Source organism: Hyposmocoma kahamanoa, unplaced genomic scaffold, assembly GCF_003589595.1.
Source record: "Hyposmocoma kahamanoa isolate Upper Pololo Valley unplaced genomic scaffold, ASM358959v1 98179, whole genome shotgun sequence".
In the NCBI taxonomy this organism is placed as follows: Eukaryota; Metazoa; Arthropoda; class Insecta; order Lepidoptera; family Cosmopterigidae; genus Hyposmocoma; species Hyposmocoma kahamanoa.
In genome coordinates, this window is record NW_020655518.1 from 15,332 (window position 1) to 30,648 (window position 15,317).

A 15,317-nucleotide genomic window follows, 5' to 3' on the forward strand; every position below is an offset into this window, starting at 1 on the left:
GTATTCGTCAAGTAATAAAATGTACCAAAATGGTAGATAACTATTTAATCGTGCTCGTAAATTTATGAATCCGACTATCTCATTCTTTCGCAGAGCACTATTCTTTTTTTGCAAATCCTGCCATTGTTGGCATTGGCCGCTTAGAAAGCTGACCACCCCTGGAGTTTCCTTGCCTTGGCATCCTAAAAGTTGTTGTTACCATTTATTAGGGGGTTGGAAATAAGCTTCGCTGACCAGCAACAAATAAATACAATTGTATTTATTAAAGGCAGAGAATATTAAAATCATGTATATTTTATATACATGATTTTAATTATATTTTATATACATGATTTTAATGTTCTCTGCCTTCGCGTTGACTGCGTGGAGTACCGCCTCTTAGTCGCTAATAATTGGCAACCCTATTGAATTTGGCGCGATTTTCAAACCTTACAGATGCCTTAGAATAATAGCGCTTACTATAAGTCAGATATACATTAAATATTACCAACTATAAATATTGCAAATTAGTTTTATTTCATATTTTTATGAATTACAAAAGTTATCTTAACATAGATAATATTAATTTACAGTGTATAAATACAGTTCGTTACTATCTTCTATATCAAACAGTACCTCATTTTCTAATTGACTCGGTTTGCAAATGCTTAGCCAATTCATAAACTCTTCAAAAATGTCTAAACTGCTGAGTGTGTCTGCCATACTTCTATTACATACAAGATAACTACCTTTCTTTATGTACTTTTTGAAGAAATACCACATTTCTTTATGTTTTTCTATGTCTACAAAGAAATCTAGAACATTTATTACTATAATATCAGAGTTTTCAATAATATCATGTCTTTCCATTGCATCAGAGTGTATTACTTTTATTCTATTTGTGTCCATTGAAAATGCATCAAACATTCTTTCTTGAACTTTGCAGAAGTCCTTACTGAGTTCAATTCCTATAATATTTGATGCATTTGAGAGATAATATGCCTGGAAAATAAAATAAAAATTTATTTACAATATCAGATTAATATGTCAAACTTGCACCCATTTTAAAGCTCTAGCTAGTTTGGATTAAATGTGATCACTTGCTGTTACACATATCATATTAGAGAGTAATTATTACTATTAAGAAAGGTACATAGCTCCTCTTCACAAACAGTTACTGTTTTAAGTGAATTAATGAGTTGTCTACTAAAAGAAAAATTGCAGAGTTGTTGTATTAGCATTTTGTTACTATTTTCCAAAGATATTTTTTACACAACTAAAGAAATACTTACTCCATACAACACTGCTCCCAACCTAGATCCAATATCTAACAACAGTTTGTCATCTAGATCTTTAGGAAGTAGAACTTTAAAAATATACTGGAGCACAGATTACAGAATATACAGATACACAGTCCCATACAAGAAAATGAGTCCATGCTAAGTTTTTAGCTTCCGCTAGCTATTTTGATTCTTTTATGGTACACTAGATGGCGACTATAATGCGACGTCAAAGTAGGAGGTAGAAAGCTTATTACCCTGCATAGTAACTAGATGGCGTTTTCATTTATCACTAGCTAGATTGATTCGATGAATAGATTTAAACTTAGGCCTGTTGCGTCTTTAAAATTTACGTAGATACATACTTACGTAAAACCACATAGTAAGTTCTGTCACATATTGTGTACGGAAATAAAACCACGTTACTGGTTTTTACTAAACTATTGCTTTTTATTAAATAATGTATGTAAAAGATATCAGTTGGGTACACTACCTATCTAGACGGTGTGTGACACAATATTTTACCCTTGTTCTTGAAGTCAAATATCTCAGTAAATTAAAGTTAGGAAGAAGATAATATTTTAGGGCATATATTATATAACAGAAATTTCATATGTTTTAGTACGTACCAATTGTATTATTTAGTTAACTTTTTAAAACATTAGAGTGAACTGTAGCACGCTCACACTTTCATAATGTGTACTCTGTATTTCAGTAAGAAATCTGTGGTATTATCAATGACTCTCGACATCACATGGCACTTCTGCCAGTCTCGGTATTTTCAAATTTACGTCTGTGACTATAGCGTGATCAAACAATTACAATTTACCCCTGGACTCGTAACAACTTCGTAATCAGATGGCAAGGTACTGGATATGTATGATAAGCTTGCGACGCCAACATTTTTTGACCTCTGATTTCGAATAGTTGCTAAGAGACCAGAGGTCAAAACATAAAATGGCAGGTCTGTGGACAAAGATTAGTGCATACTCCTGGATCGCCATGAGAAATGTGGGAATTGTGGACTTATTGAAAGAAAACATGTTCACTGCGCAACGGTTTTATTATCACTCTCATTACAAATTCAAATCATCTTTATTTCATAAGTACGCAAATTACACTTGAAATCGTCGTACTGATTAAAGTCTACTGCTCATTCGTAAGGCAGAGTCCCCCGAGAAGAATGAGCAAGAAACTCTACTCTACTCTTTTAATATACATTTGAATACTTTTAACATTTACAATATTTATTTCAAACATCTTAGATTGAGATTACCAGCAAGAGCTTAACGGGTCATACCACGGGTTCTTGTCATCCAAGTACGCAGACGCTGTACAATAAAGTAACCTTTGAAGCTTATACATTGCCCCTTAAATGAATTTATGACTTTGTAAAGAAAATTGTCAAGAATAGCTAGTTTATTTTTATTTCTCGTGTTAATGTTGTCTGTCACTATTTTGAATAAAAAAAATACTGTTCTATTAATATCGGCGTAAGTCAATGTCGGCAGCATTACCCCAAAGCAAAATGCGGTATGTCATTAAACTGTGAAAGTAGATGAATTCAACCAATCTAGCTGTTTTGGCGTCTGACAGTTTTCGTATTTTTTTAATCGCGTACACTGCAGAGCTAAGCCGTTTCGATAATTTATTGATATGTGGACCCCATTGCTTAGCTAATGCAGATATAATATGCCACACCTCAAGAGCCTGGTCACCGCACTGGCTCGAGGACCATCGCCGAGTGCAGCAAGTTGACAATCAATAAGCGAAACCTTTTTTTAAATGTTCCCGAATGCGGGGCTCAACAATTCATCATTGAATTCCTTATTTATGTTGGAGAATTCTTAATTTGGCTCGTCCTTGAAATGATTTATTTCTTGATTTACAATAATCGTGAATTTTAACTACAAATAATTTGGTTATTAAAAAATCAATATGAGTGTAATCATGGTAATCATCTGGGAGGTTTATAATGCACTTAGCACTTTTCATTAAATTTGCCACCAAATCAGTTTTGTGGATCATATTGATGCTGTTATTAAATAAATCAAGCATTTCATTTGCTAAGCAGTACAAAAAATCAGTTGGGGCTTTAAGTGTTGGTGTTGTCAAATTTGAATATGTTTTATTAATCAACAACAATTGCTTCTTATCAGCCAAATCAACTTCATTATTAATCAAAATTCCTTTACACATTGAGCAATCAAATTTATCTATTGTCACTTTGCCTAGCCAGCCAGCAAAATACACAACAGAACAAGTTTCCAGTGTTATTTCTTGGGGTATAACGGTTAGATTACCTTGAGATGTGTACGATTGAACCGGTGGGGAGGAAATAACGGGCAAGGCGACTGCACTTGATGGACCAGCAATTGGGTGTGTCAATGTCGACGATGATGACATTTCAGGTTGTGTATTTTGCTGTTGAGCTTCAGCTGTGTTTAAAAAGTGACTTTGATCAATTTCACAATTTGTATTATCTAATTTGATTAAATTATTTAGTAAATTTGATCGGAACATGGACCTTAAATTTTTTGATGTTGAATTCCTGTTACAACCACCTCGCATTCTATAAATTCCAAACAAATTTTCAATTACATCTTGATTTAATCGATTTGTCATAAGAAATTTGACTTCAGTGCCTTGTGAAAATTCCTCAGTGGCGAGCTGAAGTACAGCGTTAATTGATTGCTGTATGCCTTCAAATCAGGGAGGAATTGTCAATTTTTTCTCATTTTTTTTGGAAATCGTAACTTTTTTCAATTGATTGAACATTTCGTTTCCTTTACTTAACGTTTTATGAACTAAAGAATCTTTGTTTTCAGTGATTGCGCATTTAAATGGATTTCTATCAAATTTACATTTTGAATTTAATGAATCAAACAAATCATTCACATTTCTCACAAAATCAACTGTATTCTTTACGGTGTCACTCTTCAGCTCTCCACTGGCTATCGCCGTCTCCATCGCGGCCGCTACTGATCGACTAAATACTTGTGTGGCTAACTTAACCTTCATTTTTTGGAAACTGTTTGGCTTCAAGTGTACTGGGGTCAATTTTCCCAAAGATCGACTTTTATTACTTTTATCAATATTATAAACCTTGATTATATCATCAAACGAAATTTCATTGCCATTTAAATCGTAATTATTATCAAGTAAATTGTTTCTTATATTTTTAATCAAATGAGGAACATCATAGATCGAAAATATTTTGCGATTCTCAATAAAAAAAAAGGATCATCTTTTGTTGCCCCCAAGGATTTGATTGCCTTGACATTGGTTGTTGCTTGATCACATATAATTACTTTTGGCAATAATCCAATCACAAATAATTTATTAATTATGGATTTAATAATTATTATTAACTTTTCAGCAATGACATTCTGATTTGATAAGAAATATACCAGAGGGATTTTCCAATTAATGTAAATCCCTCTGGCAACAAACACCAGTGCATACTTAGCTTCCTTGGAGGAACGCTCACCACCACCAAAATCTTCAAATCCTTCAATCAAATCATATTTTTTTGTATATTCCAAATCAGTCTTGATACTCATTTCATCAAAACATACAGCACAGGCTTTTTCTTTAATTGGTTGATCAGCAAATTTCATTTGAATATTACGAAAAACATCTTCATTAATACCTGCCAGACAATCTGTAGCTTGGAGCCAATTTTGGATTGTAGTGGGAGCAGCTAGGACCAGGCCTCCTTTTAAAAGATATTTATATGTAGCTGGAGACTTATAATATAAAGATAAGCAAAAATTTTTTTCATCTTCATTCCATTGTCTACTTTTATTTTTAAATTGCATGCATGTAAACACTTTCGCCAAATCTCCTTTAAATTTATGTGTTTTTAAGTTGACACAATTTTTTTTCAGTAAATTCTTTTTTAGCCTATTATATTTATTTTTTTGTTTTTTTAATAATTTACTTGAATTTTTTATACTAATTTTTAATTTTTTACACCTTGGTGTATCATTATCAACTGAAGTCCTTTTTCTTCTTCTAGGTGTACTAAAATCTACTGTGGTTTCACTAGGTGACTTGGGTTGAAGCCTTTCTTTTACCATTTTGTTGCTATATAACTTTTTAGGAGTCATTACTTTCAGAGGTGACGAAGTTTGCACTAAAACAAAAAAATAAATCAAACACATTTACTCACTAACTTAACCCACTAGTCTCGGAATAATAACAATGCCTAAATAAAGTATAAATTTTAATATAAGTTAAAATTTTATGAATATGAAAACTTTAGCAGATACTATGGAGAGTGTGCAATGGAATGGCACAATTTAATTTTTCCCTTTCCATCACGGGGGACTAGACATAGGCTTAGGTTCCACCCATATGTTGTGGATATTCCAAAGATTGACACAAAGCGTTACGATTCCACATTTATATAGCGAATGGCTATGGAGTGGAATACCCTTCCCAGAAACTTGTACCCTGAACATTATAACTTGTGCCTTTTCAAGGCGAGAGTGAATAGGCATTATTTAGGTGTGCATGCACTTGCCATCAGGTGAGATAGAGGTCAAATACGCACTTACATATTTATATTAAAAAAAACAATATATTAAAAATGGTTCATTATCAAATTAATATGTTCATTTTACTTTTGATAGTAACAGCAGAAGAAGGCTTTGCTAAAATTCAAGTTATGCGCTGATGCGATGATGATCATCAAGTTATGCGCTGATGATGGAATGATTTCCATCCCATGTAACATCATTTATTATTGAAGTTTCAAGTGAAGTAGAATACAAATTATTTATGTATAAGAATACATATAACTTTATTATGAATTTTTTTTTCTCAAGTAATTCATCATCATCATGTTCACTCAAGTAATACAGTGTTGGTACTGAAACCAAAAGGTTTACCTTTTGATGTTGATGGAACTGGTGAATGTGACCTGCTGCTACATTCATCATCTTTATAAGTTATAAGTGCAAAGGTATTGCAAATTTCGACAGCCTCTTTCTTTGTCCACTTTCATTTTGGATATATTTTTTGTCGAAATGCTCACTACAGAGGTATCTGTTACGGAGTATATTTTCATTGTAATTCATTATGGTCATGTTACCTAAAACAAAAATTAATTCATTATAATGAAATAATAAAATGAAATAAATCTGAAAACCTACATTGAAACCTGCTTTTCAACACTTTTTTCAATTACATATTTAGCTGGTACATGATATAGAAAGACTTACCGCAATTATTTATCCAAACTTTTAAACGGGCTGGATCGCTTATTGGGAACCGAAACATGGATCTTTGTTTGAATGTGTAATTGCACATAAAATACGAACATTTGACCGGTGACATTTTGTTTTGTTTAAATCGAAAATCAACGAAACCCAGATGATGTTGCAACCGAGATCAGTAAAGTTTTCCGTAGCCAAGTCGTCGTGTATGGTAGATTCGTCAGAGTCCAGATTTCAAAGCAAAGTCGTAGTGTATGGGAGATTCGTCGGAGTCCAGATTTCAAGCACTAGTCGTATTTAATTAATAGCATTTAAAATATCCGTGTCAATTCGCAAAATTTCGCTTCCAAAACAAACAAACAAGTAAACAACCGATTGCGCGTTTTGTTCAATTCAATAAAAAAATCAACGTTTTAAAATAATAAATCATTAAATAATCAAAAACGTTTTTAAGTACTAAAACCATTCATATTGTTAGATATTTAATTTAACAATTTTTAAATAAAAAATAAATAAAACAAAATTAAGAAATAAATAAACTGTAGAAACGTTTCAAAATAGAGGAACAAAACGCGAAGGTAGTTTATTATGTTTTTTTAATATCAGGGCCATCTAGCGTGACCAGGTCAAAATAAAATGACAATGCATTAGCTAAATGACAATCCATTAGCTAAATCAATAGAGCTGACGGCGCGTATGGGCCATAGATGGCGTTGACTTGATAAACAATAGCTGTGTTAAAGTCTATTAGTTGTGTATTTTTCTTTTAAAAAATGTGTTGATTGAGAGAAAATATTCATTTTTATCATGAAATATTTTAGTTTTTACTTGTAATTACGTAACTACGGCTTAAATTGCCAATTTCGCTTACTTAATATCCAACAGGCTATCCATGGCGGCATCTATGATTATTTTTTTGTACTAAAAATATTTTGTATGAGTTGGGACCCCATGACTGGAGTGATTCTCTCGACATTGAGTGAGATATGTAAGTCAAGTCCTGGAAATTACAACTAAACTAAAAAAGGGTTCAAGATTACCAAATGGTCCAATTTTGTAATCTTGAACCGTTTTGCTGTTAAATTCATTTTAGACAACTAAAATATATATCAATAATGTAAAAATATCTTGTGAAATATGAAAATAATTGATATGACATCATAATAACTACATATTATGTAGTTACATTGTATGGTACAATATAAAATCAATAATAAAATACATGTAATTCATAAACCACAAGAGCAGCATCAACTGAAGAATGTTACAAAGGCAAACTTAATTATATTATTCATATTAATTTGTTAAAAAAGAAAATAACATGCATCACCTTAATGTTGCGTGAGTGGCAATCCAGACAGTAAAATCGTTTTAATTTTCCTTCTTTTACTAGATTTTCAACCTCTTCTTCATCATACAGGAAAGCATCTACATGACAAGTGTTGACTGAGTTACAATCTGCTTGGTCACCTACAGTTGGTGGTATGATTGTTTCAGAGTCCATCTCTGCCTCAAATGGAATTATCTTTTTTATAGCATTCCCAATTTTAATCAGTGTCCTTTCTGAATTGCGAAGGGCTTTCTTCTTTTCTAAGTCTGTATAAGAAATTTATATAACATTTGAAAGCTTTCAGATAATATTAGCTGGTATTATAATTTTATTTATTTATTTAAATATTAATGCATACAAAATAGTACAAATGGCTGATGCATATTAATAAGTATTCTCTACCAATCAACTAGAGAGCTGAGTTCAGATTTTTTTATTCCGGGGAAACAAAAAGTCATAATTATTATGGGCATAGTTATATTTTTGGAAAAGAAACTTTTGGGTCTAAATGTATATATGCATTTCTTTCAAATTCTTTACAGGTCTTTACAGGTTGGTCACAGCTGGCTGACGATTTAGATCTGATAAAATAGGTTCAATTTGAATAAGTACAAATCATGAAAGTCTAAGGTAGTTTTTTTTATAATATCAAATAATGGGACGAACAAGTCGTGCGTTTGATGGTAAGCTATGTGGTCGTCCATAACAGGTGTAGTGCCACTAAAAGCTTTAAATCGCAAAGATCTGAGGGGCACTGCCACTGCGGCTGTCACTGCGGCTGCCGGTAATTCCACCAGCACCCTTAACCCTTCAAAACCGGAACACAGTAATGCTGATATTACTGCTTGGCGACAGAAATAGGTACGGTGGCAGTACTTCTCTGGACTAACTCTTTCACAAGGATTACTGCTACCTACTTAAACTTTTACCTTTCTTATAAGATTGACTAGAAATCCATTTTTCAACTTCATCCAACTCAGACTCGTCAAGTTCACTGAACAAGTCCAAAACTCGAAATTTTATATTTAAAGTTTCGCAATCGGACATTGCTTTTAATTTAATTCAAAATGTAAATAGTAAAATCAACAGAAAGACTTCATTAAATTCCAACCACAAAACAGATATTCCAACCTTGAGCACTAATGCACTAACCTCAAAATCGTAAAATATAAAAAAGCAAGTATGTATCTGACATAAAGTAGGCTTGATAAAAAATATCGATACATGAAAATATCGTGGTGGTGAATCGCATCACGAAGCTAATTAGTGGAGCTGGGCAGAGCACGGTGCATACGGTGACAAGATAGATGACAGATTGAGTAAGGCGATAACTGAGTGACGTCCAAAGACTGGATACAGGAACGTCGGGCGTCCAATGGTGAGATGAGCAGACGGCATCGCAAAAATTGCGGGACGAACCTGAACCTCCAGAAACTTGGAGGCCTATACCCAGCAGTGAGTGAAGTCAGGCTGTAAATGATGATGCTGAAAATAAATTAACATTTTTTCGCGTAATAAACCATATTGATCATTGACTTACAATTATATGGACGTCGGGTCCGCGCTAAAAAGTGTCCGCACTTGTAAGGCGCTAAAATCGTATACAGAGCGCGACACTCCGCTTTAGTCTTCATTTGTTCTACGGACAGCGCGATACCGCGATGACATAACAATTTAAATTTCGAATAGGTTGACTTGGGACATTTTTTTCGTGGCTTTTGTATTAGACCCGTCGTCCATTTATTTGTAAGTCAATGATATTGATCATCGATTATAATGATAATTCTACGTATTATAATGAAAATACGTCAAATGTGACGTCCACAAGTAACCTTTTCATCATTTTAATATTTTTTTTATAACTTCAACAGGCGTCGTCAGTTTTCCGAACTTCGTTCTATACATTTACTTAAAAGACATATTTTGGGAATATATTTATAGGCTTGAGAAAAATATAATAGGGGTTAAAGTATGAAATTGCCGATTTGTACTGAAAATCTAAATTGTTTATTTTTTAAATTTTTAACAAATTTATTTAATCAAAATAGTTGCCATTATTATCTATACATTGCTGCCATCTAATGGGAAGGTTATTAATGCCTATGCGATAGAACTCCGACGATCTAGACTGCACAAACTGTGCGAAAGCATTTTGTACTGCCTCCTGGGAAGAAAACTTCTTGTCACGTAGATAATTGTCCAAATCACGAAAAAAATGGTAGTCCGTTGGAGCAAGGTCTGGTGAATACGGAGGATGACGAATGGTTTCTAACTGCAGTTCCTGAAGGGTCAAAATGGTTTCTCGTGCTGTGTGAGGTCTCGCGTTGTCGTGGAGCAATAATGGTGAAGATCGATTCATGAGTCGGGGCTGTTTTACTGCTAGATTTGTCAACATGGTTCGGAGTTCGGCACAATAGACATCTGCCGTTATTGCTTGATCAGATCGGAGAAAACTATAGTGAATAACACCATGCTGAGACCACCAAACAGTTACAATTACCTTTTTATTGGTAAGTTTTGCTTTAGGACACTGTTGTGGCATTTGACCTGGGGTCAGCCATTGCATTTTTCTTTTCCGGTTATCATAAAGAATCCACTTTTCATCACATGTTACAATTCGATCCAATATTCCTTCATTTCTGTACCGGTTCAACAAGGCAACACAAGTTTCAACACGCGTTTCTTTCTGCAGATCAGTCAAATCATGAGGCACCCATTTTTCGTATTTTTTTATTTTATTGATTTGACGCAAGTGAGTTAATATTGTGGGTAAGGTAACGTTAAACCATACCGCTAATTCCTGGGTAGTTTGACTAGGATCGGCTTCCACTATCTCTCTTAATTCATCGTTATTCACCTGTGTGGGCTGTGGGTCTTCCTCGTGCCTCGTTCTTTAAGTCGAAATTTCCATCACGAAAGCGTTTAAACCAAAATCGCACGGTGCGTTCATTAGGTAGACCCCTCTCCAAACGCAGCATTGATATTGCGGGCTGTTTCTGCCACGTTAGTTCCGCGTCGGAACTCGTATTCAAAAATCACTCAAATTTTCGCAGTATCCATCTTTCTTGTCTAAATTGAATAACAAAAACAATTGAAAGTCGATATTCAAATGTTTCAAATTTAAAAAAAAAAGAAAATCACAGAAACCATTTGAAAAAAGTTTCATTCGAAAACCTCAAACCATGAAGATTCTATGAAAATTCAAAGAACCTATTGCAATAAAACGGCAATTTCATACTTTAACCCCTAATATTTCTTATCATATATATAAACATATTATTAATTGTACAATTATGTGTTATACTAGTTTTAATTCGACCATAATAAAATTGCATTTACTCCATTATATAACATTTTATCTACTTCATTTTATTTATTTATTCACATAGGTACAATGAAAGACATATGAATCCTGTAATATGGATATGATAATAATGGACAGCAAAATAGGAATGAGGCAGATCAACGCTATAGCAATTTATCATCAAGATATTGTTGCACTGTATAGTAAGTTTTATTAGAAAGAATGTTTTTTAAGTTATTTATGAAAATACTTGTTTTATTTTCTTGCTTTATATGCTCCGGTAGTTTGTTGTATATTTTTATCGACATTGATTATGGGCTCGATCTATGCATTTCCAATTTTGAGAACGGTGTTACAAGATTATTTCCGTATCTTGTGGGATGGTGTCTTGGTTCGTCTCGCAGTTTAGTGTAAAATTGTGGGTACTTTTTTATAAATTTGCAAACTTCCAAAATGTAAATTGATGTTAGGGTTAAGATTTTGTATTTTCTAAAGAATGGTTCACAGCTCTCTGTTCTTGATATATTTGCTAGTATTCTTACGCAGTTTTTTTGTTTAATAAAGAGGTCATTTACAGTTGTACTATTGCCCCACAATATGATGCCGTATGATAACCATGCATAAGCGTACGCATAGTAAGCACTTAGGGCAGTTTGTAAATTTGTTGACTTCTTTATTTCTTTTAAGGCGTAAGTAAAACTAGATAGCTTTTTTGTGATTTTTTGTACATGCTGCTTCCAATTTATATTTGTATCGATATCTATTCCGAGTAAATTAAATGTATTGACGGTTTCTATTTGTATTTGGTTATACGAAAAATTAATATTTAGTGATGGTTTTTGATAGGGTCTAAATTCTATAATTTTGGTTTTTGTGAAGTTAATTTCTAAATTGTGATCATTCATCCATGTTACAATTGTAGTTAGTGTATTATGAAGGGTTTGATTTAAGTGGTCACTATTTTTACAAGAGGTTAATATTGAGATGTCGTCAGCGAAAAGAGCACATGAATCGTTTATTAGGTACGTTTGGGAGGTCATTTATATAAGCCAGGAATAGTATGCACCCAATGACGCTTCCTTGTGGTATCGAATTGTTCATGTTTTGGGGCTCAGATCTGACTTGAGTTATTTCCCCTGTCTCATAGTTATAATGCTCGATTTCTACATACTGGATTCTGTTTTCTAAATAGGATGCGAACCATTTATGAATGTTACCTCGTATACCCATTCCGTAAAGTTTATCCAGTAAGATATCATACCGAACTTTATCGTATGCCTTTGACATGTCCAATAGGATACCGATACCATACTTTTTTTCATTTAGTGTATCCAGAATCTTTTGCATAAATTTGTAAGTCGCAAGTGTAGTTGAACGATTTTTCCGAAAACCATTCTGCGACTCATCAAATATATTGTACTTTTCACAGAAAGAGTATAGGCGGCTACACATTGCCTTCTCAAATACTTTCGAAGCCGCGGGCAATAATGCAATCGGTCTGTAATTACTCAGATCATACTTACTTCCTTTTTTGAGGATCGGTTTTATCAGGGATTGTTTAAGAAGATCCGGGAACACACCCTCGGCAAAAGACTGATTGACAAGCGTATAAAACGGAAACGTCAATTCGTCTGCACATACCCTTATAAGCGCGGATGGTATCTCGTCTATTCCATAGCTGTATTTATTTTTTAGATTACGTATAATTACGTTTATTTCGCGCGGTTCGACCCGGGCTCAAAAAAAATGTGGAACGCTTCACGATTTTGCGTGTCATCCTTGCGCAGGGGCCATGCTAATCTTCTCTGTATCGTTCCAATTTTAGTATATGTACTGCCGAAGCAAGTTCGTTAATCAATTAAATTTCAATCAGATTAAAAAATCTATTCAATTGCAACTGATTTCGATTGAATTGATTTTAATTGCAATTAGATTAATTTTATTAGTTGTTCTAAGAAACAATTGAAACTAACAATTAAAACCGAAACTATCAAGTAAAAGTGTCATCACGAATATGGGTTAGGGGATGGGTTTGGGGTGTGTTAGGGGGTCGGTTAGGGGGCCGGTTGAGGGTCGGTTAGGGGTCAGTTGGGGGTCGGTTAGGAGGTTAGTTAAGGGGTCGGTTAGGGAGTCGGTTAGGGGTCGACTGGGGGTGGTTCGGGGGTCGTTTAGGGGGTAGGTTAGGGGGCCGGTTGGGGGGTCGTTTAGGGTGTCGGTTGGGAGGTCAGATAGGGGGTAGGTTAGGGTGCGGTTAGGGGGTCGGTTAGGGGTAGGTTAGGGGGCCGTTTAGGGTGCCGGTTGGGGTCAGTTAGTGGGCTGGTTAGGGGATCGGTTAGTGGGTCGGTTAAGGGTTTGGTTAGGGAGTGGGTCAGAGGCGGATTAGGGGCCCTTTAGGGGTGGACCCGCTAACTGACCCCTTAACCGACCCCCTACCTATCCCCAACCAGCCCCCTAACCGACCCCTATCCGTTCCCTAATCGACCCCCTAACCGAACCCCAACCGACCACTTAACCGGTCCCCAACCGACCCCCAACCGGACCCTAACCGACCTCCTACCGACACCTAACCGACCCCCAAACCGACACCTTAACCGACCCCCTACCGACACCTAACCGACCTCCAACCGGACCCCCTAATCGAGCCCCTATCTGAGCCCCCAACCTTCGTGGTGGTATTATATGTGAAGAACTACATACAAAAAATATATGTAATTAGATTGAAGTCGTTGTAAATGACGAAGTAAATGCAAGTGATCAATCACTTTTTTGCAAAGAGCATCTATTATATGTATGTATGTGTATATGTGTGTGTGTGAGTGCGTGTGTGTGCGTGCGTGCGTGCGTGCGTGCGTGCGTGCGTGCTTGCCTGCGTGCGTGCGTGCCTGCGTGCGTGCGTCCGTTTGTGTAAAGCGGAACGTTCAAAAAATGAAGTATGAAATTATTTGATTTTTAATTCGGGACTTAATCACGTATAAACATATTTTATTTATCTCGACTTTTCGGACATATTGCAACGTCCATGGTCTCGCAAGGACTGAAGAGGCGGGTGTCAGCATCTTCCAGTTGTGCGAGTTTTTCTAACTACCCGCACTTTATCTTCATTACTTATTTGTGCACTAGGGTTCCACTACACCGACACACAACACTCACGACATCTTAAATACTCGTATTCAATGCAGTAGAAGCACATTTGCAGGTGGCAACAGTGCATGGTATTGTCAAAGACGTCAAAGTCATCTTTTCGCGGTTATAACTTAGAGTAGCAGGGTTCTAGGGTTATAGCCGCCATTTTGCGGTTGGTTTAAATTGCACATTTGCATCCTTTATAGGCCCAGTAGATAGGGATAACGTATCGCGTGAGCGACTAATTTGTGTTGTGAACATGTTATGAATGGCATTTACACGTATATACAGTATTCGACATGTATAGGAATATTAATAATAATTATACGTACTTCGTGCTCTGAAGTATGGTGGTATTGGTTTAACAGTTTTTTTCTGGTAAAACTGAATATTTAAAACTTCTTTTTCAAGATATGTATTGTGGAAGGAAATCCTTTGAAGGAAATTGTTGGTTTCCACATGTCGCGATAAGTATACTAATAAAGTATTTTGTAATTTGTATTTGTATTTTGTATTTTAAATACACCCCATGAAAGTATTTTGTATTTTGTATTTCAAATACACCTCAAGAAAGTATTTGGTATTTTGTATTTTAAATACATTTAAGGAAGTATTTTGTAATTTGTATTTCAATTAAGATGTAGCATGTATTTTGCCCAGCCCTGTGTATATGTACTTGATGACGGTACTTCAAAAAAGGTGGATATTGTAGCAAAGTTAGAAAAAAGTAATTAAATAAGTTGAATAACTTACCGATGGGCACGGCGTTCCCTCCTACTCTTTCTGCCAGAAAACATCGCTTTTTCCTTTTCCTCTCTCAACAGTTGTTTCTGGTGTTCCGCGTCATCAGCGTCACCCGTCAGGAATGAAAAGAGATCGCAGCCAGCCATGCCGAACTGCGGCCCCACGGCATTCAGCTCGTGTGCCTGTGCTCAGTCCAATACAAGTTAACATTACGCTTGTAAAATACATTTCAAGATCGAAGAAACTTAATTCACCAAAATTACAAAAAGAAATGTGTTGGTACACCGAATAGGAATTTAAATCTATTTATTCCAGTTAGTGAAAATAATGAAATC

General features: G+C 35.0%; 1 protein-coding gene and 1 non-coding gene across 2 annotated transcripts; both read right to left on the reverse strand.

The window, feature by feature from the left end:
- Nucleotides 1-561: 561 nt before the first annotated feature.
- On the reverse strand, nucleotides 562-15,164 carry LOC113238763 (the record flags this gene model as incomplete). The annotated part of the gene is made up of 7 exons (XM_026475599.1): nucleotides 562-981; nucleotides 1,272-1,372; nucleotides 7,451-7,481; nucleotides 7,812-8,077; nucleotides 8,741-8,860; nucleotides 12,639-12,793; nucleotides 14,992-15,164. Coding segments are annotated over 7 exons (1,266 nt in total), but the record flags the coding sequence as incomplete, so codon positions are not given.
- LOC113238766 lies at nucleotides 12,858-12,964 on the reverse strand. The gene has a single exon (XR_003311128.1). It is a non-coding gene; the product is annotated as a U6 spliceosomal RNA (small nuclear RNA).
- Nucleotides 15,165-15,317: the final 153 nt, after the last annotated feature.